The sequence below is a fragment of the Protopterus annectens genome, chromosome 1.part2 (assembly GCF_019279795.1).
Source record: "Protopterus annectens isolate FY-2018-M chromosome 1.part2, PAN1.0, whole genome shotgun sequence".
Lineage (NCBI taxonomy): Eukaryota > Metazoa > Chordata > Ceratodontiformes > Protopteridae > Protopterus > Protopterus annectens.
The window spans coordinates 214,552,410-214,577,012 of NC_056727.1; the positions used below are offsets into that span (position 1 = coordinate 214,552,410).

The window sequence follows — 24,603 nt, forward strand, 5'->3', positions numbered from 1 at the left end:
TCAAGATACCTTTATCTCAGTAGAAAAATGGATATCTGGGATCCAACTAATTCTAAATCCCAAAAAGACAAAAAGTACAGTTTTGTACCTACCATAAATGTAGATGTTCGAAGATCCACATTGCTGCAGTCCTTACTTATGGGTAGTCCGCTGTCCTCGGTCGGCCCGAATACCAAAGTATTAGGCTGACGTCGGTCATGGGCGCCTAGATCTGACATCAGAGTGTCAGGGTATAAAGGCGCATGACCGACGTCATATCCTCAGTCTTTTCTTGCCCCAGATGTCAGAAGGCCAAACCAGAAAGGCCACAGCCAAAAATAGAATACCTCCCAAAAACATGCCCAACAACCACCATCACCTAAAGCATAGCACCAAGTCAAACTACAGTGGGGAAGGAGGGAGGGTAAATTGGACTGCAGCAATGTGGATCTTCGAACATCTACATTTATGGTAGGTACAAAACTGTACTATGTTCTTCATCTCACATTGCTGCAGTCCTTACTTATGGGTAGAATCCCAAAGCAACGGGAAAGGGAGGATGGTAAAATCATAAAGCATTAGGGGCCGCTAAAATGCCCTGTAAAATAGCAGTGGCAAATCCAGCCCTAGACTTAGAATAAAGAGGAAGGTGGTAATGTTTAGAAAAGGTATGCACTGAACTCCAAGTAGCTGCCTCCAAAATGTCTTTGTAGCTACCCCCCTTAGAAAGGCCGTAGAAGTAGCAGTAGCCCTAGTGGAATGAGGCCTGATTCCAGCAGGAATCTCCTTACCATGATGGAAATAACAGAAAGAAATACAAAACCCAATCCATTTAGAAATAGTTTGTTTTGAAACAGGTTTACCCTGTGAACCCAAAGCAAAAGAAACAAACAACTGCTGAGACTGTCTGAACTCCTTGGTTCTGCTCAAATAATAACGCAACTGCCTGTGAATATCCAAAGTATGCAAAATTTTCTCCCCTTTATTTTGGGGGTTTGCATAAAAAGTAGGCAAATGAATAGTTTGATTTAAGGCCACACTAGAAACCACTTTAGGCATAAAGGAAGGATTAGTACGCAAAGATACCCTATCCTTATGAAAAATCAGGAAAGGCTCCACTGCCATGAGGGCCTGTAATTCAGAAACCCTTCTTGCAGAGGCAATGGCCAACAAAAAAGCAGTTTTCCATGACAAATACTTTAACTTGGCAGTAGCTGCAGGCTCAAAAGGTTGTAGAGTAAGTTTTTCCAACACAAAATTGAGATCCCAAGCAGGAGTAGGAGCTCTACGTGGGGGTCTTATATTCTTTTTCCCTCTAAGAAATTGCTTAAACCAAGGATGAGAGAATAAAGGAGGGTCACAATCATAGTGAGCAGAAATGGCTGCAGCATGGACCTTTATTGAGGAGAAAGACAAACCCTTGTCCAATAATTCAGTAAGATATTGAAGAGCAACACTTAAATCAGGTTTGGAGACATCAAAGTCCTTTCCTTTGCTCCAAATAAAAAATCTCCTCCATTTATCAGCGTAAACTTTCCTGGTACTAGGCCTCCTGGCCTCCAAAATAACATTCAAAACTTGTTGTGGAAGCTGAGACCCTCCAGAGTCTAAAACAGAATATGCCAGGCTGTTAGATGCAGAGACTGAATCTTGACATTGAGGAAGTGACTGTCCTCTTGTGACAAAAGGTGCGGAATCAAAGGCAGAGGCCATGGAGGTTCTCGTACTAAACTCCTCAGTAGTGGGTACCAGTGTTGTCGAGGCCAATCCGGTGCTATCAAAATCATGGTTGGCTTGTCTTGTTTGGCCTTCAAAAGTACCTTGGGAAGAAGAGGCAGAGGTGGAAAGGCATATACATGCAGATTGTTCCAACTGAATGATAGAGCGTCCACCTTCCAAGCTGTGTGATGAAACATTTTTGTGCAAAACTTTGGCAACTGGTAATTTAGTGGAGAAGCGAACAGATCTATGTCTGGAGTTCCCCATAACACTGTCAACTGTTGGAATACATGAGGATCCAATTTCCACTCGTGAGGATCCACTATTTGTCTGCTCAAGACATCTGCTAAGGAGTTCTGTGCTCCTGGTAGAAACCTTGCCTGAAGATTGAGGTGTAGATTGAGAGCAGTTTCCCACAGAATCATCGCTTGCCTGCAAAGAGGGTAAGAATGGGTTCCCCTGCTTGTTGATGTACCACATGACAGTAGTGTTGTCTGTTTGAATCAACACCTGCCCTGGGTGAAGTAAATCTTTGAAAGCCATCAATGCAAACTGGACTGCTAACATTTCCTTCAAGTTGATATGTAAATGTTGGAGTTTGACAGGCCACGTGTTTTGCACCCATTTTCCATTGAGGTGTGCTCCCCAAGCCTTGTCCGAGGCATCTGTCGTTAGAATCTGACTCGCCTCTGGCGGGTCACAGAGAGTCCCTTGTTTAGGTGACATTCCTGAGCCCACCACAAAACTCCTTCTGAATGCAAGGTATTATCTGAATGACAGTGTCTAGATCTTGGCAGTGCTGTGTCCACACATTTTGAGATACCATTGAAGCTTCCTCATATGCAATTTGGCATTGGGAAGCACTAGAATACAAGATGCCATGAACCCCAAGGCTTGAAGGACTGTCCTTGCAGTCAGCCTGGACCGTAGAGACATTTGATGGAAATAAAGAGAAAGGCTTGTTTGTCCGGGGTCAAAAGGCCATCTGGGAAGCTGTATTCAGTCTCACACCCAGAAAGCACATGTCCTGAGAGGGTACTAGACTGGACTTTGTTTCGTTCACAGAATACCCTAGGCATCTTAACACTGCCATCACATACTGTAGATGATGAAGAAGTTCGTCCTTTTCTTGTGCAATAATCAGGCAGTCGTCCAAATAAGGATAAATCTGTATTCCTCTTAGTCTGAAAAATGCTATCACTGGAGCCAGAATCTTTGTGAACACTCTGGGCGCAGTAGATAAGCCAAAGGGCAATGCAGAGAACTGATCATGTAAATTTCCAGCCCGAAAACACAGGTACCTCCTGCAACTGGGCCTGATAGGATCATGAAGGTAAGCCTCTTTGAGATCCAGAGTAACCATCCAGTGATCTTTTCCCAACAGAGGTAAAAGTTGTTGTAAAGTCAGCATCTTGAACTTTGGAATGTCCAGGTAAGTGTTGAGGATAGATAAATCCAAAATTGGTCTCCACGTGTTCCCTTTCTTTGGAACTAGAAACAGGCGAGAATAAAATCCTAGGCCCACTTCTGACAGAGGAACTGGCTGTATAGCTCCTATTTGAAGAAGTAAAGAAATTTGTCTGTGAGCCTCTATCCTTTGCCGAGGAGGGACGTCTGGCATGCCTTTGAAAGGAGGCATGGTATGGAAATAGAACTTGTAACCTCGGTTTATAATGTCCAATACCCATTTGTCCTGGGTGACTAAATGCCAATTTTGCTTGAAGAGCCAACTTTCCTCCCAAAGGAGCTGCCAGGCAAGAAGAATCTGGCAGCTGAAAATGCAGGTCATTGGGCCTGTTTACGAAAGGACTGGCCCCTGCCCTCACCAGCAGATTGAGCAGACGAACTCCATTGTCTCGGCCTGAAGGTACTCTGAGCTCTGCCCCTACCACGCCTAGATCTACCCCTAGACTGAGAATCAGAAGAAGGGTACGTTCACCCCTTAGTAGGCCAATTTCTACTAAACTTTGGAGGTTGTACCTGCAAAAAATCTTTAACAGTCTGCATAGACTTAGCCTTGTCTTCCATTTTCTTTAAGACTGACTCCACAGGAGGACCAAACAAAACTTCAGATTGTAAAGGGGCATCCAGAATTCTAGACTTAACATGCTCAGACAAATTCTGATCCTTAAGCCAGGCGTGCCTACGAATAACTGAACCAGTGGCAGCCACCCTAGAAGAAGCCTGTAAAGCATCAAAACCACATTGCAAAGAGTGCTTACCCACCTGTTCAGAAACATGCACTATATCCTGCAATTCTTTACACTCTATGCCCTCTGCCAAAGCATCCACTTTAGATCTTAGCTGAGAAAGGAGGAAATTCTGATACTTCAACATATGAAACTGGCAGTTCAGAGCTCTCATTGCTAAAGTAGAAGAGGTATACACCTTCTTACCCCATCTATCCAAAGCTCTAGCTTCCTTATCCAGAGGAACCGGATTCTTAACAACAGAGGCTCTAACAACCTTAGGCCCCTGACTAATAGTTTCTGGGTCCGCCCTAGGACTCTTATACAGATATTTATGAGCCTCAGGCACCCTGTAATACCTGTCCGGTTTAACTGGGGCAGGGGGCACAGAATCTGGATTAAGGGAAGCTTCAGAGAAAACATCTGAAACAACATCCAAAACCGGAGGTATAGCTAAGGGTCTATGCTGTGGTAAAAACAAGAACTCCCTGAGTCTCTTCCGTGAATCAGAGTAATCCTGCCCTCCCACTTAAAATGCTCCCTCATGGAATGCAGAGTTTCTGAAAATGAAAAATCCTCTGGAGGAGAAGCAGAAGGAGTGGAATCCTCTGCATCAGAATCAGAATAAGGAGGGAAATCTTGAATGTCTTCAGCAGAAGACTCTGAATCATCTGAGGCCTGCTCCAAACTTTCCAACTCTGGCTCCATCCTGGGCCTCTTATCAGGAGGGGGCATAGAACCTCTAATTAAAGTAATCAAATCCTCTGCCATTTTAAGCATGTGCTTTTTAGGCACAGACCCTGAAGAACCAGAACTGACACCAGAGGAAGGCAAGACAGACCTGCCCTTAGAAGTAGCCTTAGAAACAGTAGCAGAGGGCCTAACCACCTTAGGCATAGAAGGGAGAATAGTAACCTGAGAGGCCCCTTCAGCCTGACCTGCCTCCTGAGAGGCCACATCCTGTAAAATCAAAGTTTCCCCCTGGGACTCAACAGAAACTTCAGCCGGATCCACCTGTTCAGCTGTAGCTTCTAAAGGTCCGGCGTCCGAAACGGACGAATCATCCTGCCTAGGCTTTAAAGATTTGTCTTTGCGCTTCTTAGTAGAAGCAGGCGTCGGAACATCCGACGGCATATTGTAATTACACCTCTTGCCAAAGACTAACCTAGCGCAATCTAACCTCCGTTTTATAGTGCGCTTATTAAACCTAGCACAAAACCGACACCCGACTACGTCGTGCTCCGGTCCCAGACAAGGAATACAAAGCGAGTGGTAATCCCTATGCGGTATCTGTTTCCCACAAGAAATACAATTATTCACTTTTTCTGACATCCGGTAAGTAACTGAGGCAAGAAAAAACAAAAATATTCCCCAACGGGGTACTTAGCCCAACTTGGTATCGGTCTGAAACTCCGAAAACGAAAAATTTCAGAACGCCGAACGGCACGTGCAACGCCGCTTCTGCATTGGACCATGCGGCAAAAAAGACTGAGGATATGACGTCGGTCATGCGCCTTTATACCCTGACGCTCTGATGTCAGATCTAGGCGCCCATGACCGACGTCAGCCTAATACTTTGGTATTCGGGCCGACCGAGGACAGCGGACTACCCATAAGTAAGGACTGCAGCAATGTGAGATGAAGAACATCTGCTACTATTTACCCCTAATAGATCAAAAAAACCCTCTCCTTTACCATAACCTCTAATGACGGCACCACCATCTCCCCTTCTAACCACACCAAACTTCTGGGCATTGAAATAGACAATAATCTCCACTTTGATGTTCACATCTCACACACCATAAAACTAGTACACAAAAAACTAGGCTCCCTATACAGGCATAAGTCCTTTCTCTCACAAAAAGCAAGAGTCACTCTTGCACAAAGCCACCTCCTCTCAACTCTATTATACGCAGCACCAATCTTTACCCAAATCAGACAATGTGACCTAGACAAACTAGAATCATGCTACAATAAAATAGCCAAGTTTGCTACTAACTCAACCTATAGAACCCATCACTGTGCTGCACTAAAAGAACTAAAATGGCTTGAGCTACCACAGCTACTTAACTATCACCAGCTGGGCACAGCCTACAATATTCTCAAATATCCTGAAAAAACCCCTCATTATCCAACCTACTTACTATCTATACTACAAACCGATACCCAAGATCCAGTGAAAAATCTCTCCTCTCCATCACCAAGGCTAACAATAATGCAGGGAAAGCACTCTACTCCCACACCATTGCCAGAAATTGGAACTCTCTTCCCGTATCTGTTGTCCACTGCCCCCTCCACATCCATATTCAAAAACTCCCTCAAATCGCACCTTCTTAGTACATGGTTTTGCCCTTGTATCACATAACCCTACCCATACTACTATTAATTCCCCAAATTCCCCTCTGATCACATGCTGGAGCTCTGATCCCCTGTAGGCTTGGTCATCTGAAAGGGTACTTTTAACTGTGGAATCTTACTTGATATATTTTCTTTTTTTACCAAAGTATGACTGACATTGTCTTTTTACCCATGTTCTATATCTTTTACCTGGAGTGTTTTTATTAATTCTTGTATATTACTATGCTCAGCATACATGATGTAACCGGTTTTGTGTATTATGCTGGATGTACTGTATTTGTATAACTTTATGTTGGAGCTTTTCTCCCCGGGCCTCCGCTGAAAATGGACCTGGTCCAGTCGGAATTTCCCGGTTAACAAATGTAAAATAAAATAAATAAATAAAATAGGAAATTCTCCCACCCACAAATTTTCTATGGGGTAAAAATGAAGTATGCATAACTGAAGGGTACCAATGATGGTTGATGGGGGTCTCCTCACTCCGCCTCCATCTATAACCATAATGTCTGGTTTGAAGCCACCCTTACTTTCATATTTGATGCATTATTCAAATTGTCTTTTCTGTCTATAGAGATTTCTCTATCAGTTTCCTGCAAAAGGGACAATGGTTAGTTGGGTAATTTCTAGAACACCTAGGATACTGTAGAATGGAATAGCCGTTTTTTGCGGCTACTTGGTCTTCCTCTAGCTTCGAGATTTTTAAAGAGATTCCTGGAGAGGACAAGGCAAAGAGATTTTTTTCTGCCTAAAGGTGCATTCAAAAGTTGTCTTTTAATATCGAAAGGGACAATTCTTAGCCATGCACATCTTCAAAGCTGCTTTCCAAGTGGCAATCGCTATAGAATAGGGATCTAATGCATCATGGACCCATACAATGGAATTTTTCTCTATCTTGGCAGCAGTTTGGGGTAATGTAATGACCACCCCCCTCCCATCAGTAAAGTTTTCTGTAATGTTCTATGTTTAAAAACCCCTAGGCTCCAAAGAAAATAATGCAAAAATAAGCTAATTATGTAATTAATGAAGGTACTCAACATATGGGTGAAACAGTGAATTTAATCAGCAATTACTTAAATGAAAACAGGTCACCAGCTCTGATGAATAGAATTCTGCTACTCTGGCTCCATAGATTACTCACGTTTCAATCAAATTAAAATAAAAAGCAAGCACAAGGACTTCAGGTGTTTTCTGTGTAAAACAGGTAACAGATTGGCTACACTTATTTAAACTTGTGAACTGAAAAGAGATGCTATTCCTACTAAAAATGAAATAAACTAATGTGTGCATAAGCTATTTTAGCAACATACCTTTGCAGCTTGAGGAGTACAGACAACATGAACCGTGCTTGGCTTTACTTTTAAGCAAGGCAAACCTGTTTTTTCTTTGTCCCTGATCGCCATTTGGCAGAGAACCATTGTACCCTAATACAATGAGTTTGTTCTAGAAGTCAAATCCAATTTGTAGTGAGAGATAAAAGGTATGAGATGAGGACCAAATAGCTGCAGAACAAATATCATGCAATCAAGACTCTAGACCAAAAGGCTGCAGAAGCAACCATTGACCTAGTGGAATGAGCTTTCACCTGACCTAGAGGAGACAAACCTTTATCCTTATAGACCTGAAGGATGCACAAGGAAATCCTCCTAGCGATAGTGACCTTGGAGACAGGTTTATCCAAAAAGGGTTTAGAGAAGGACACAAACAACTGATCAGATTTATGAAAGGTTTTAGTCTTGTGTAAATAAAATCGTAACTGTCTATGAACATCCAACAAATGGAGTCTGCATTCCATTTTGTTAGCAAAATTTGGAAAGTAAACAGGTAAGTTAATGGTCTGATTGATATTAACTTGTGATGCAACCTTGGGAAGAAAGGACGGATTGGTCCAAAGGGAAATCCTATCCTTATGGAAAATCATACATGGAACTTATAGACAAAGCTTGCAGTTCTGAAACTCTTTTAGCAGAGGTGATAGCGACTAGAAATGCTGTTTTCCAAGACAAAAACATAAGATCTATGGTTGCTGCAGGTTCAAATGGCGGAGCAACCAAAGCTTGAAGAACCACAGTAAGGTCCCATGGGGGAACAGGATCCTTGACCGGGGGGGGGGGGGGCGTAACAGGAAAGCACCTTTAATAAAGCCTTTACACAGTCTGGAAGAAGCCAGAGGAGCAGAATTCTCACCCATGTGAAAATGAGAAATGGCAGCTAATTGAACTTTGATAGCAGAAGAGCTTGCTCCTTGTTGAAAAATATTGGCTAGGAAGTCGAGAATGGCAGAAATAGGAGACAGGAAAGGGTCTAAACTCCTTTGAGAAGCCCAAAAGGAAAAACTTTTCCATTTGCTGCAGTAAATCTTCCTGGTGGAAGACTTATGAGCTGCCACCAGAATAAGATGATAATCCAGGAGTCCTAGCAATCAGGGGAACTAAAGCACCCAAGGATGACACTGCTGGTTCAAAGGGAGCTAGGGTTAAGTTTTTCCAGGACAAAATTGAGATCCCAAGGAGGATGCACTGGTTTCCTTGGTGGTCTAATATGAAGGACACCTTTCAGGAACAGCATGACTTCCAACCTGGAAGCCAAAAGAGGAGATGTAGGTAAGCATGCAGAGATGGCAGTCAGATGTGCCTTATCTGAGGAATATGACAATCCACTCAAATTCACACAGATAAGACAAAACCACTGGCACTTTTACAGACTGTGGTTACAAGCGTTTACAACCTCTTCCATTTGGAGACATAGATTTCCTAGTAGTGGGTATTCTGGCATCCTGCAGAACTTGCAGCACGCCCTCAGTGTAAAGGTGTCTAAAGGGAATTAAATCCCTAGCACCCACAGAGTCAAGTTTAGGGTCGACATTTGTGGATGTACTAGAGTTCCCTTGTCCTATGTGAGCAGGTCCATCCTGTGGGGTAACTTGTGGTGATTGCCCTTGATTAAATGAAGGAGAAGGGGGAACCAATGCTCTCTTGGCCAAAAGGGGGTCAACCAGCAAGATTTTTGGTGGCTACATCTGAATTTTCAGCAGAACCTTCTGAATGAGTGAGAAGGGCGTATGCGTACAGAAACATCCTCTTCCATGGAAAAGATAGTGCATCCACCTTTTATGCCCCGGGATGTGGAATCCTGGCACAATACCTGGGAAGCTGTCTGTTCACAGGGGAGGCAGAAATATCTAGCTGAGGGATAACCCACTGACTGACAAGTCCAGAAACACATCCCTGTTCAACATCTACTCTTGGGACAGAGTCATGATCTGCTATCACATTTTGAGCTGAGGGAATGTAAACGGCATGGAGGGAAACCTGACTCTGCTGGGCTATCTCACAGGCTTATAATGCCAGTCTGCAGAGGATACAGGATTTTGTCCCTCCCTGCTTGTTTATGTAACAGAGGACTGTGGTATTGTCTGTGAACCACCTTAGAACTCCTGGTAAAATCCTGGACTTGAAGAGTTTGAGGGCAAAGATCAAAGCTCTCACTCCCTTTATGTTGATGTGTTCTTTTGTCTGAGGAGGGGACCACCGATCCCTGACTTTCCAGTGTTGCACCCCCATCATGTGTCTGACACATCAGTGTACAGATCCTGGGTAGGTGAAGTGATTAAAGGGGTAGGCCTGGATTTCTGGAGACCTGGAAAATCCACCACTCTAACCCCTTTGTCAAACAGGACAGGAGGAGGACAGCAAATTCCAGAGGATGAGTGGGTTTCCAACTGTTCTCAGGAAACAGTGAAATTTCCTCATGTGTAGTCTGGCAAAGTGAAGCAGTGGAATAGCTGAGGCCATGAACCCCAGGAGGTGCAGGAACTCCTTGGCGGTCAGGGACTGAAGTGGTATTAGGTCCTGGAAATAGAAAGTGAGAGACAGCTTGTTTACCCCCAGAAAAGATTCCATCACTGCACCTGTTAGAATCCTGCATGCCAGGAAGACATGATCCTGGGAGGGGATCAGGGAAGACCTTTGGAGGTTGATGGTAAACGCTAGCCCTCTTTGAGGGACACTGCATACGCAAGATTGTCCAGGAGTAATTCTGGAGATGGGGTCCTGCAGAAGCAGGTCATCCAAATATGGAAATATCTGTATGTCCTGCAGTCTGCAGTGGGCTATAACAAGGGCTAAACATTTTAACACCCTCGGTGCCGTACATAGACCAAAGGGCAAAGCACAAAACTGAAAATGAGAGGAAGCCAGAGAAAAGCAAAGAAACCTCCTCAACCATTGGTGAATGGGGATGTGAAGATAGTCACCTGTTATGTCCAATAATACCATGAAGGCCTGGTGAAGAATAAGAGGGGGGTAGAGTAGGCAGAGTCAGCATGCGAAAGATGGAAACTTTTGGAAAGGTGTTTAAATGGGAAAGGTCTAAGATGGGCCTCCAAGGGCCATCCTTTCTTGGGAGTTGGAAGGATGAACCATGGGACTGGTAGTTTATTCTGCAGTCGAGCAGAAAATGGTGCCTCTTTTCCGTTAAGAATTTAACGTCTTTAAAATACCTTTTTTCACATGAACCCAATAAAAAGCACTTTAAAACACTGTCAATACTAAGTACAATAAACAGAATTTCTCTACAAAAAGGCTTTTCAAATACTTTAAACTTTATATAGAAAGGAAAAAAGTGCGCTCTTGTCAGTACAGTTATGTCTCATTGTACAGGTTCAAAGGTTCATAGATTAGTGCTACGCTAACTACCCTTGTGGGCCATTTTAAGCCTAGCCAGTTAACCAATGTGAGAATCAAACCCTGTACCTTGCATCTGTAAAGCACATATCTTAACCACTGTGCCAACCTCCCACTCCTAGTTTAAAAATAACTTTCCTGAATAAGAATGTACAATACATTTTTTTTAAATGTGGAAGGTTCTTCCCCAAAGGAAACTTACCTACCCAGTAAAAGAACAGCACAAACCAAACACTGATTTTCGGAAGCTCGCAGAGAAGCACTCTCTAACATCAGGAAAGCTCTGAAGGGCTTGACACCTAAACTTGTCTTTTTAGTCAGCTCCCATCTATACCAACAAAAACTGAATGCTATAACACAATAGCTACATTCGTCACAAACCGATCTGCTAAATCTCATCACTGCCTAGCTTTGAAACAGTTATGCCAATTGCATCTTTCACACAATCTCTCTATCACTCAGATAGCATCTGTTCATAATCTGAAAACCTCAAAACCGTCCTGATCTCCAAGCCTTAGTGGAACCTTACACCAAACCCCCATCACCCCTCAGGATCACTATGCTCCACAGACAAATTCGCATTAACCATAACTAAAACCCACAACTTTACTGGTCTGTCATTGCACTCAAATTATCTCTCCAAAATCTGGAATTCTATCCGCATCACTAACAGACAACAAATCAACTATCCAAAGTCAAAAATTTGCTAAAACCACTTTTTTTTTTAAAAAAACACTTGTCTCTGCTCCTGCACTTTCCCCAGGTTAGACTACCCTGGCCCTTACACACCTACATTACCCTGCATACCCTAAACTCTGTGTAATTTTCCACTGTCTTCTAGCCCTTTGCCCTTACTGCCTATTTTACTCTCTACTTATCCCATGAAAAGTTTTTCCCTTCAGCAGAAATCCACTTCATACTCTCTACTTTCTACAACTACACAATTTTCTTTTTCTCTATAAAATCACCAAACAAATGCAAACTACTCACCTTTTCTCACCTCCTCTAAGCTTTCTACTCGACTCTCACACCTCCTCTCACATTTCTCCTACTTACAAATGTACAACTGTAATGTGACATTTTAAACCTCACTGTACATGCAAATTTGTCTTGCATAAATAATGACTATTTTACGGACTGCATTTACTTATGCCCACATTGTAACTTTAAGCTTTACAGGTTTCTTGATTGTATAAAACTGCCTATTTTGTAACTGAACCTTTTCTACCTAGGCCTCCAATAAAAGGAAGCTACTACAACCCAGACGGACAATCACAGGCAGTAAAAGCAGTGAATCATTAACTGGACAAATCAAAGAAAAACAAGTACTTTTAGAACATACCAATTCAGAGGTGTTCCAGAGTAGAACACGCTCTGTAGGACAGTACTGCCTACTGCATACCAAACCATTTAAAACACTTCACAACAAAACATCTTCAAGTAAATTTGGGAAAAAAAAAACACACACTGCTGCTGCAGAACACTCTTCATGGTAAAGTTATATACGTACATGTATAAATACGTGTGTGTGTGTGGATATATATATATATATATATATATATATATATATATATATATATATATATATATATATACACACACACACACATAATAATAATAAAAAAATATATATATATATATATATATATATATATATATATATATATATATATATATATACACATACATACATACATATATACACATACACAAATTCACACACACAAAAAAAAAATATATATATATATATATACATATATATATATATATATATATATATATATATATATATATATATTTATATATTTTCCTACATAATTTAAATACAAAACCAGATTATACAATCAGGACAAATTTAACTGGAAGAATATAAATGCAAAATTTAGAGGAAGCTAACAATTATATTTTGATAAAACCTTTCTACTGGACTGCATTTCATACAATTGCAAGGAATGAGCTGTACATGTATGTTTACTTCAGTCCAACAATAATCCAGTTTATAGGACAAATGCAAAGTTCTTGAAATAACTGTGCAACTGCTAAAACAAAACACAACTAGTCTGGGGAGGAAAAAAAAGTACATAAATCAAAATGAAACTTACAGCACTCCCACAACCTATATGAGCAGACAATTGCACACCAGTAAGAAACTTAGTCACTGACCACCTAAAACCCCAAGCAGTCAGTGATAACAGAAGCCTTCATGAACCCTTCCAAACGAAAAGAGGGTTGGCCAAAGTGTGTTTACTCCCTTCAACCCCAAACATCTCCACCTATGCAAAGGATCCATTCCTGCATCCTAGACACTGGTAGAATGATCAGATGCATGTGATGTGCTGACAAGACAGTGATGCACAAGGACACTTGAAGGTACCAGATTACACATGAGGAAGCCAGAAAAATTAGACATGGGAGGCATAGAGGGTGGACAGACTTCCTAAAAACAAAAGAACTTTTCTGCACTAAGATGTTATTGCTGGACTTTTCATACTAACTAACAGTTAATATTTTCATGATGACTGGTGTGGAGACAAATCATTAAATTCCTATGCTGACATTAAAGCGAGTTTGTAACCTGCCAAATCAGCAACACTTGGTGGATTTCTGCATACAGGCAGGGTCTAATTATCTCACATTAAAAGTACATTTGAGGGTTTTAATTTTAACCAAAGCATCAGGAATTCAGACATTCTTACCTGAAACATATCAGTGCCACTGTCATGGGTGTATTCAACAACCACAGTCTGAACTCTTGATAGAGTGTAGGAAATACTGTGCTGGTCCTTGTTGCTGATCGCCTTCATCAGAAATAAACAAACAAATATATTTATCACATATTAAGACACCAAGTCAATTCTCTATGCAGTGATTTAAGTTTAAACTGCCAAAGATCATGATTTACAAGTATGTGTGTGGTAGAACACCAGTGCATTAGGGTCCATTCATACTAACAGAAACAAGTATGAAATAAAATCATACATGACGCTCAATTAAATCAGCAAATAAAATGCTTGTTCCGCAGACACACACACGACAGAAACAGAAATGTGAAAATAATCTTACATTTTTCATCCAAGCTTCAATAAAAAAAGATGTTGGAAGGGCCAAACTTCGGTACAACACCTCCCTATTCTGAGAAAGTATGGCTATGACTTAATGAGCTATGTACTACCTTTGCCCTTTATTTGTGAATGCAGATTATCCCCAGACAATCAGACCACTGAAAAGCTACATTTTGGAATAAATTAAATAAAAAGGACCTCTTACAGCAAAAGAACATTACTGAAAAAATCTTTCCCCTTCCAAACATCTGCTACATAACACTACTTTAGTATAAAACATTTCTAAACCAGCTGCAGTGTTTCTAGTCTGTGACTACTCAGTGTATTTCCTACTCAAGGTATTTTGTAATATGCACCAAAGTTTAATATGCAAACCCCACGGTTAGGCATTTTGTAAACACACTGGGGGCTGGCCTTGATGCACACAAAGCCCAAAGTATTGCTTGTGATCCTTGATAACATGCAAGTGGAACTGTGCTTTTCAGGTACAAAAGTGGTCAAAATTTCCTTTGAGATAGATACAGGCAACAGACACCAAAGAGTTAACATTTTCTACAACTTTTAAGAACTTGTTTATCCTCAACAAACCCAACACTGGTACCAAAGGGTCATCGTTCTTTGCAACCAAGGACAGCCTATAATGAAATAATTTACCTTGCTGCTACAGAGAGGGGCTCTATCACCCCAAAAAACAGAAACTGATTAAGTATAGGCAGTGTACCAACAGAGTCTCATCTTCAGGAAGACAGGCATTTTCATTTCCAAGAAATGTATTGGGGAGGGGGGGGGGAGGGTCAGTACAGTCACCACTGGCCAGGTCATTCCTATGATGTAGTTGCATTTACTTTCTCTCACCTTCTTGTTGCCTATGACTGCTCTGCCACCTCTCCAGGTTACACTCTCCCCAGATTGTGTGTGTAAATTGTTATGGTTTAGCTTGCTTCCTAAAAAAGGGCCACCGTTTGGTAAATAACTTCGGCCACCTTGGAATGGAGAGAAAGCCCCCCCCCCCTCCAGGTCCCCCCTTGCCCAAAAGACTTTTTGCTTAAACCGGTGAGTTATCCAATTACAAAAAGCGAGTGTCTTGCTTGGACAATTAGAGACAACTTGGAATGGGTGGCTGACTACTAATTCATGTCTCCATAGTTTTAAGATTTTGTTTGAATTTTTGAGATTTTTATGGAGAGACTAATACCACGGACCTATCCAAAGGGATGTCTAACAGATGTACTTACCGTAACACTGGATCCATTTTATCCAGTCTGGCAGATTTGACTGCAATTTATTGCATCCAATCTGGCAATGCCAGCTAGTGCTCCAAGCTTCCAGCTCCTCCTAAGACGCCATGATGCACCTGCTTTAACTCCGAGACTGAATTTCATGCATAGTTGAAGTGGACTACACAATGATGACTGAAAGTGCGGGAAGAAAAAAAGAAAGGGCTTCAGTCAGTCTATCTGGCTCCTCAGGGTAAGGTGACAATTTGGTAAGAGGAAGCTAGGTAGGTTGTTAAAATAGGCGGACTAGGGATGAAAAGCACAGTTGTGCACACTTACCATAAATGTAGATGTTCGAGTGTATTCACTGTTGTAGTCATCACACTTGGGTTATCTGCCTGCAGGTAGCCCTCAGTCAGCCCGAAAACCAGAGTCTTAGGACTTCTGCATCAGATGCTGTTGCTTCTTCCATGATGCCACTACATCACTCTTTCTTGCCCCAAATGTCAGGAGCCCCCAAATAGGAAGCTAGTATATGGTGGGGAACACCACCAGTAAAAAGTAAATACCAATGCCACTAGGAATGGCCATAGAGAGGAGAGGTAGAAAGACAGAGAAAAAGCCAGGGGGCTGGAGGAAGGGAAATCAAAACTGCAATGGTGAATACACTCGAACATCTACATTTACGGTAAGTGTACACAACTGTACTATGTTCTTAGTGTTTCACTGTTGCAGTCATCACACTTAGGTTGATTCCCAAAGCTGAGGAAGGGTGGAGGCAGTCAAAAAGTGTTGGGGCTGGCTAGTAGGCCTTGCAAGACTGCTGTAGCAAATCCAGCTCTGGATTTAGAAAAGATTGGTAAGTGGTAATGCTTGGTGAAGGTGTGTGAAGAACTCCAGGTTGCAGCTTCCAGGATGTCCCTGGTAGGGACTCCCCTGAGAAATGCTGCAGAGGTAGAAGTAGCCCTAGTGGAATGTGGTCTGATCACCTGTGGGGTAGATTTTCCATGGTGCTTGTAGCAGAAATGGATGCAGTGTGGTATCCATTTAGAAATAGTTTGCTTTGAAATGGCCTTGCCCTCTGCCCCTGTAGCAAAGCTGACTAGCAGCTGGACAGATTTTCTGAAAGGTTTAGTCCTATCAAGGTAGAACCTGAGTTGTCTGTGCACATCCAAGGAGTGCAGGATCCTTTCCTCTTTATTCTGAGGGTTAGGCAAGAAGATTGGCAAATGGATGGATTGGTTTAGAGCCACACTGGACACCACCTTACGCATAAAGGACGGGTTAGTCCTGAGGGAAACCCTGTCAGCATGGAAAATAATGACGGGTTCCACAGCCATTAGTGCCTGTAACTCAGACACTCTTCTTGCTGAAGGTATGGCCAACAGCAAGGCTGTTTTCCAAGAGAGGAATTTTAACTCTGCTGAAGCTGCAGGTTGGAGAGGGGGGAAGCGTGAGTTAAGGTCCCAGGCAGGGGTGGGTGCTCTCCTAGGGGGCCTTAAGTTGTTAGCCCCGCTCAGGAATTGTTTGATGAGAGCGTGAGAGAATAGAGGTGGCTCAGTATTATAATGAGCAGAGATGGCAGAGGCATGAATCTTAATGGAGGAAAAGGATAGCCCCTCTGTGGAGTAGCTGTGCTAGTTAATCCAGGATAAGAGGTAAGGAGGGCACTGCTGTGTCCTTCCCTTGAGACGGACTCTAAGAACAATATCTTTTCCACTTCTCAGCGTAGGATTTCCTAGTACTAGGTCTTCTGGCTTCAAGAATGACGTCTAGCACCTTTGCTGAGTGTTGCTGGTGGTGTATTCAATGGATAAGTCAGGCTGCAAGGTTTAAGGACTGCAACTGTGGATGCAAAATCTGTCCTTCCTGCTGAGACAGAAGGGTAGGAGCCTGGTGAAGGTGCCAGGGTGGCAGCGTTGTCAGACTGTGCAAGAGTGGGTACCAGTGCTGGCGTGGCCAGTCTGGGGCAATAAGAATTGCCCTTGGCCTGTCCTGTTTTTTCTCGAGTAATACTTTTGAGAGGAGGGGCAGAGGGGGAAGGTATAAATTGAGAGGTTTTCCCATTGAAAGGATAGGGCATCCACCTTCCAGGCCCTGCTGTGAGGGTTCCTGGTGCAGAATTTTCTCAACTGGTGGTTCTCGAGAGAGGCAAATAGGTCCACCTACAGTGTCCCCCATCTCTGGATCAGAAGGTTGAAGGTGGCTCCAATTTCCACTCGTGTGGGTCTAGGAGATTTCTGCTTAAGTCGTCTGCCAGTGAATTTTGTTTGCCTGGCAGGAATTGAGCTTGTAGATGCACTTGGTTGCTTAAGGCCGTGTTCCACAGGGCCATGGCTAACCTGCAGTGTGGGTAAGAATGGGTTCCCACCTGCAGGTTTATGTACCACACAACTGTGGTGTTGTCTTTTTATAAGAAGTTGTCCTGGAAGGATTAGGTATTTGAAGGCTGTCAGAGCATTCTGTACAGCTAGCATCTCTTTTTGATGTGCAAGAGAATCTGGGCTGGGCTCCAGTGGCCCTGAATGCATTTGCCTGCCCATGTGAGCCCCCCCATGCATATTCTGATGCGTTTGTAGTCAGGGTTTGGGCGGCGAGGGGTTGAGAGAAAAGCAGTCCCTTGTTGTGTTTGCATGCTTCTGCTCACCAAAGGAACTCTGCCCTTAGACAAGGTATGATTGGAGTGACTGTGTCCAGGTCCTGAGAATGCTGGCACCAAAGAGTACCATTGAAGTTTCCTCATATGCAGTCTTGCATATGGAATAAGCAGAATACAAGAGGCCATGAACCCTAGGGGTTGCAGAACTTTTCTTGCAGATAGCTGGGTTCTGGTGGCCATTTGTTTGAAGTAGTTTGTCAGACAGACCTGTTTTTCTGAAGTGAGAAATGCCATCTGGGAAGTTGTGTCCAAGCTAGCTCCCAGGAATACAAGCTTTTGACTGGGCACCAGTTGTGATTTCTTTTCATTGATATACCCCAATGAAGTGAGAGGGCTTTTTACAAAAGCCAGGTGCTGAAGTAGCAATTCCTGACTGTCCCACCTGAATCAGGCAGTCGTCCAAAGTATGGGAAAATTTGGAAATTTCTCTGCCTGCAGTATGCAATGGCTGGAGCCAGGCACTTTGTGAATACTTGGGAGTGCAGTAGAGAAGCCAAAGGGAAGTGCAGAGAACTGATAGTGCATAGAGCCTGCCCTGAAGCGAAGATATTTCCTGAATGACTGCCTTATGGGGATGTGCAGATGAGCTTCTAACCAGGCATCCCTGACTAGCATAGGGAGAAGCTGTTGCAGGGAAAGCATCTTGAATTTTGGGACCACCAGAAAGGTATTGAGAGTTGATAGATCCAGGACTGGGCGCCAAGAGCCCTCTTTTCTGAGCACCAAAAAAAGTCTGGAGTTGAAACCATGCCCCCGTTGTTCTACCTGAACAGGTTGAATAGCTCTGATATTGAGCAGGGAAAGTACTTGCTTTTGAACCTCTGCCCACTGGTTTGGAGGAAGGTCTGGAAACCCACTTGGGGTTGGCAGTGTATGGAAGCAGAATTTGTACCCCTGGGATACAATGTTTAGCACCCATCTGTCCTGAGTAATAGACATCCAGTTTTTTGCATGAAGGGCAAGTTTTCCTCCTAGAGGCACAAGTAATTGGGCAGGGCTGGGAAGGATAAATGAAAAGTCATTGTGAACTTTTTCCATAAGGGGCGTCTTACCACTCCCTGTTTTTGAGGTGGGGGCACTCCATTGCTTAGATCTCTGTATGCCCGGACACTGTAGTCTGGGTGGCCCGTTTCTCCTGGATTTGGTCTGAGAAGGCCTGGAAGGGGCTGGAAAAGGCCAGTTTTTAGAAGGTCAATGCCTACTGAATATAGGTGGTTGCACTTGTAAGAATTCTTTAACAGTTTGTATAGATTTAGCTTTTTCTATCATCTTTTTGAGAACCTCTTCTGCTTTGGTGTAAAAAAAAAAAACAGTCCTTATTTAAAGGAGCGTCTAGCAATTTGGATTTGACATGATCTGGCAAGGTTTGTTCCTTCAGCCAAGCATGCCTTCTCAGTACAGACCCACTGACTGCAGCCCTGCAAGATGCTTCTAGGGCATCAAAGCCACACTGCAAAGTATGCTTACTACTTAGTTTGCAGAATGCATTAACTCTTGTAAATCTTTATTTTCTGCACAATCTGGAAGTAACACCATTTTTTGTTTAATTAGTTCCATAATATGCTGCTGGTACTTCAACATGTGAAACTGGAAATTCAATGCCCTCATGGCAAGAGTTGCAGAGGTATATACCTTCTTATCCCATCTGTCTAAAGCTCTGGAATCCCTGTCAGAAGGGGTAGGACTTTTGGCTGTAGTAGCCTTAATACCTTTAGGTCCCTGGGAAATGGTCAATGGATCCGCAGTAGGATTCTTGAAGAGTCATTTGTGGGAATCGGGTACTCTTTAGTACCCGTCATGTTTCCTAGGGGCTGGGGGGTAAGTATCTGGAGTAAGACTGGATTCCATAAAAACATCATCTACAACATCCAGGACAGGGGGTATAGCAAGAAGCCTGTACTGAGGCAACTCTAAAAATTCTCCAAGTCACTTTTTAGACTGAGGGTAGTCCTGGCATTCCCAGCGGAAATGCTCTCTTAAAGTATGCAAGGTTCACCAAAAGAAAAATCCTCTGAAGGGGAGGCAGAGGGAACGGATTCCTCTGCATCTGAATCATTATAGGTTAAGGGCATGTCCTGATAATCAGAAGGGTCAGAGTCATCGGACTCCTGGTCTGTAGAAATCAGAATGAAACTAAATTCTTTGCCTCTTAGCAGGGAAAGGTTGGCTTCCCCTAATTAGGGTAATAAGGTCTTCAGCCATTCCAATCATCTGTTTTTGTGGCATGGGAGCTTGAGTATGCGCTTTGGTCATCTGTTTTCTAGGAGTAGTGCATACTCTGGGCCTCAGAAACTCGGTAGTTTCAGCTAAAAACAAAGTTGTCTGTTTAATTCGAACATCGGCAGGTCGGAATACACCCTCAAAAGCCAGTGCCTACACAGCGGCTCTGGACCCATCCAAGGTAGAGACATCTGCAGGTTTCACAGTCGAAGAAGCATCTCACGGCATACCAGACTCCAAATGGGTCTCACTAGAGGCCTGTGAGTCTGCAGAAGGGGGCATCAGGGGCTGCGAAAGCAACTCAATGAGTACCGGCAGACTGGCGACTAGCTTAATGGAAGCATCGTCGGCCGTTTTGGACCTATGCAGTCTGTCTTTATCCTTACTTTTTTTGGAAGATCGGTAGTCGGATGGCTTATCGAAGCCATTTCGGAATACAGAGAACGAGAGCGAAAGAATTTAGCGACAAAAATAGCCTGATGACGAATAGTTCGGGTGCTGAACAAGGCACAAAACAGACAGCGAGGAAAGTCGTCTGAGCCTAAACAAGTGACGCAGTAAGAATGAAAATCTCTGTGAGGTATTTGCTTTCCACAGGCAAGACAATCATTAATTTTTTCTGACATCGGTTAGAGCAAGAAAAAAGGATCCCCAACAAGGTACTTATCTTTTAGAAGACTTCAGGTCTGAAACTCGAAAAACGAAAATTTCAGGAGGCGGCCGACCGGCACTTGCAAACTGCTTCTGCTTCGGGATCCCACGCGACAAGGAAAAGCTGATGTAACAGCATCGGCTGCATGTTTTATAGCCCTGACATCATGAAGGAGCGACAGCATCCGAAGCAGAAATCCCAAGACTCCGTCATTCGGGCCGAATGACGGCTACCTGCAGCCAGACAACCTAAGTGTGATGACTGCAACAGTGAAACACTAAGAACATCAGTAAATACACTCGAACATCTACATTTATGGTTAAGTGTACACAAAGTACAGTTTTTTACCTACCATAAATGTAGATGTTCGGGTGTAGACACTGCTGCAGTCATTACACTTAGGTTATCCTGCCGTCAGGCGGTTCCCCAGTCGGCCTGAGTTCCAAAGTCTTGGTCCGGCGTCGGTTGCTGTCGCTTCTTCCCTGACGTCAGTGCGACAGGGGTATATAAGATGCAGCCGATGCCATTTTCTTCAGTTTTTTCTTGCCCCAGATGTCAGGTGCCTCTAAATATGTAGGCAATTGCAACTGCTAATAAAACATACATAAGAAAAGCAAAAAACAACTTACAGCTACTAGCAAATACTCCCATAGGTAGTAAGGGTAGAAGACATAGGTACGTACCAGCCAGTAAGAGGGGAAGGAGGGAGGGTAACCTGGACTGCAGCAGTGTCTACACTCGAACATCTACATTTATGGTAGGTACAAAACTGTACTATGTTCATCGTGTGACACTGCTGCAGTCATTACACTTGGGTGGAATCCCAAAGCTGAGGTAGGGAGGATGGATCTATAAGGCATTAGGGGTGGCTATAAGGCCCTGCAGCACAGCAGTGGCAATGCCAGCCCTGGGATTTGGAATATAAAGGCAAATGGTAATGTTTGGTGAAGGTATGTACAGAACTCCATGTTGCTGCTTCTAAAATATCCTTGGTAGGCACTCCTCTGAGGTAGGCAGTTGAAGTGGCTGTTGCCCTGGTGGAGTGAGATCTAATGCTGCTAGGTACAGGTTTTCCCATGGTGGGTATAGCAAAAACGTATACAGTGAGCTATCCATTTTGAAATAGTCTGCTTTGAAATGGCTTTTCCCTGTGCTCGTGCAGCGTATACTTCTGATAGCTTTGGTTTTGTCCAAGTAGAAGCGTAACTGTCTGTAAATGTCCAAGGAATGTGGTAGTCTCTCCCCTTTGTTCTGTGGTTTTGGATAAAAAGTTGGCAAGTGAACAGTTTGGTTTAGAGCCACACTTGATACTACCTTTGGCATAAACGTAGGGTTAGTTCTTAAGGACACCCTGTCCTGGTGGAAGATGAGGAAAGGTTCCACTGCCATTAGTGCCTGTAATTCTGAAACTCTTCTTGCTGATGTTATTGCCAGTAGCAAAGAAGTCTTCCAAGAGATGCATTTTAATTCTGCTGTGTTAGCTGGCTCAAAAGGAGGTAAAGTTAATTTTTCCAAAACAAAGTTGAGGTCCCAAGTTGGTGTAGGTGCTCTACGGGGCGGTCTCATGTTTTTAGCCCCTCTGAGGTACTGTTTGAGCAAAGGATTTGAAAATATTGGTGGATCCGTGTTGTAATGAGCAGAAATGGCTGAGGCATGAATCTTGATGGATGAGAAGGAGAGGCCCTTGTCCAGCATCTCAGTTAAGTATTGAAGTATCTGAGGAATGTTTGGGACAAGAGGGTCAAGGCTGTGTGCTTGGTTCCAGGCATAGAATCTCTTCCATTTATCTGAGTAGGCTTTCCTGGTGCTAGGCCTTCTGGCCTCCAGAATGACAACAGCTTTGGAGAGAGGCAATGCTTTCTTGGTTAAGGAATTTTCCATGCAGCTAGATTTAAGGTCTTTAGCTGGCTGTGAAGTATCTGAGTGTTATGTTGTGTCAACAGCTGTGGGATTTGAGGCAAAATCCAGGGTGGTTCTTGTGCTAAGTTCTTTAAGATTGGGTACCAGTGCTGGCGTGGCCAGTCTGGCGCAATCAGGATCATCTTTGGCTCTTCCTGCCTGGCTTTTATGAGTACCTTTGGAAGGAGAGGTAAAGGAGGGAAAGTGTATACTTGTAGTTTTTTCCAGCTGAATGAGAGGGCATCCACTTTCCATGCTTGTGGATGGTAGCTCCTTGTGCAGAATTTCTGTAGTTGGCAGTTCATTGGGGATGCAAACAGATCTGTGTCTGGTTTCCCCCATTTTTGTGCTATCATTCTGAATATTTGTGGACTCGCCATTCGTGAGGATCCATGATGTTTCTGCTTAGGTCGTCTGCCAGTGTGTTTTTCTCTCCTGGCAGGAATTGTGCCTGCAGATGAACTTGGTAGTTTAAAGCTGTGTTCCACAAGGTCATGGCTTGTCTGCAGAGGGGGTAGGAGTGTGTGCCCCCTTGCTTGCTTATGTACCACATAACTGTGGTGGTGTCTGTCTTTAGTAGTAGTTGTCCTGGATGTAGCAGGTCCTTGAAAGATACAACTGCATTTTGTACAGCTAGCACCTCTTTCTGATTGATACGGAGATGTCTTTGTTCTGTGGGCCACTCGCCCTGAATACATTTTCCTGCCATGTGTGCTCCCCAGGCGTAATCCGATGCATCTGCTGTCAGTGTCTGCCTGGCTGTGGGTTGAGTAAAAGGCTGTCCCTTGTTGAGGTGACAAGCTTGAGCCCACCATTGAAACTCCTGTTGTAGGCAAGGAATTAGTGGTATAACTGTTTCCAAATTTTAGGTACCATTGTAGTTTCCTCATATGCAGTCTGTCATATGGAATTAGTAGTATGCAAGATGCCATGTAGCCCAAGGCCTGCACAACTTTTCTTGCAGGGAGTTGGGTCTTTGTCGCCATTAAATGAAAATACTGAGTCAGTTGTCCTTGCTTGTCTGGCGTGAGATAAGCCATCTGAGCCGTTGTGTTTAAGCTGGCACCCGGGAATATTATCTGTTGTGAGGGCACTAGTTTTGATTTCTTTTCATTTACTGTGTACCCCAGGCAACTACTTTTTTACGTACACCAGATGCTTTAGAAGAATGTCCTTGCTCTCTGCTTGGATTAGGCAGTTGTCCAGGTATGGGTAAATTTGAATTCCTTTTTGCCTGCAAAATACAATCACTGGTGCCAGGCACTTTGTGAAGACCCTGGGCGCAGTAGATAAACCAAAGGGCAGTGCAGAGAATTGATAGTGCATTGAAAATGCTAGAAATCTGAGGTATCTTCTGCAGTTTTGTCTGATAGGGACATGCAGGTATGCCTCTTTGAGGTCCAAAGTCACGAGCCAAGCTTTCTTGCCCAGCATGAGAAGAAGCTGCTGTAGTGTCAACATTTTGAATTTCGGAATATCCAGGTAAGTGTTCAGAGAAGAAAGGTCCAGAATGGGTCTCCAGGCTTTGTCCTTTCTGGGAACCAGCAAGAGTCTTGAGCAAAATCCTTGTCCTTGCTCTTGTGGTGGTACCTTTTGAATAGCTCTCATGTCCATGAGTGCTGTAATTTGTTTTTGAGCCTCTGCCCATTGATTTGGTGGCAGATTTGGCATTCCTTTTAACCTTGGAAGAGTGCGGAAGTGGAACCTGTAACCTTGAGATATTATGTTGAGAACCTATTTGTCTTTGGTGATGCAATGCCAATTGTGATAGAAAAGAGCCAGTTTTCCTCCTAAGGGGGCTGCCAAGAGAGCTGTTTGGCAGCTGTAGTGGGAAGTCATTGAGACTTGTTTTTTTATATGGTTGAGGTCTGTCTTCCCCTTCTTTCTGGCCTGGTGTACCCCATTGTCGAGGTCTGTAAGGGCCTTGTGTCTGACGTCTATATCTGCCCCTTTGAGGTCTGTCTGTG

The 24,603-nt window shown here is 43.4% G+C and overlaps 1 protein-coding gene across 1 annotated transcript in view; it reads right to left on the minus strand.

The window, feature by feature from the left end:
• PELI1 (pellino E3 ubiquitin protein ligase 1) overlaps positions 1 to 24,603 on the minus strand; it is a 259,696-nt gene that overhangs the window by 130,906 nt on the left and 104,187 nt on the right. Inside the window, exon 3 of the mRNA XM_044055562.1 lies at positions 13,624 to 13,725. Coding sequence (XP_043911497.1) covers positions 13,624 to 13,725 — 102 coding nt within the window. The remainder of the gene's footprint in view (positions 1 to 13,623; positions 13,726 to 24,603) is intronic.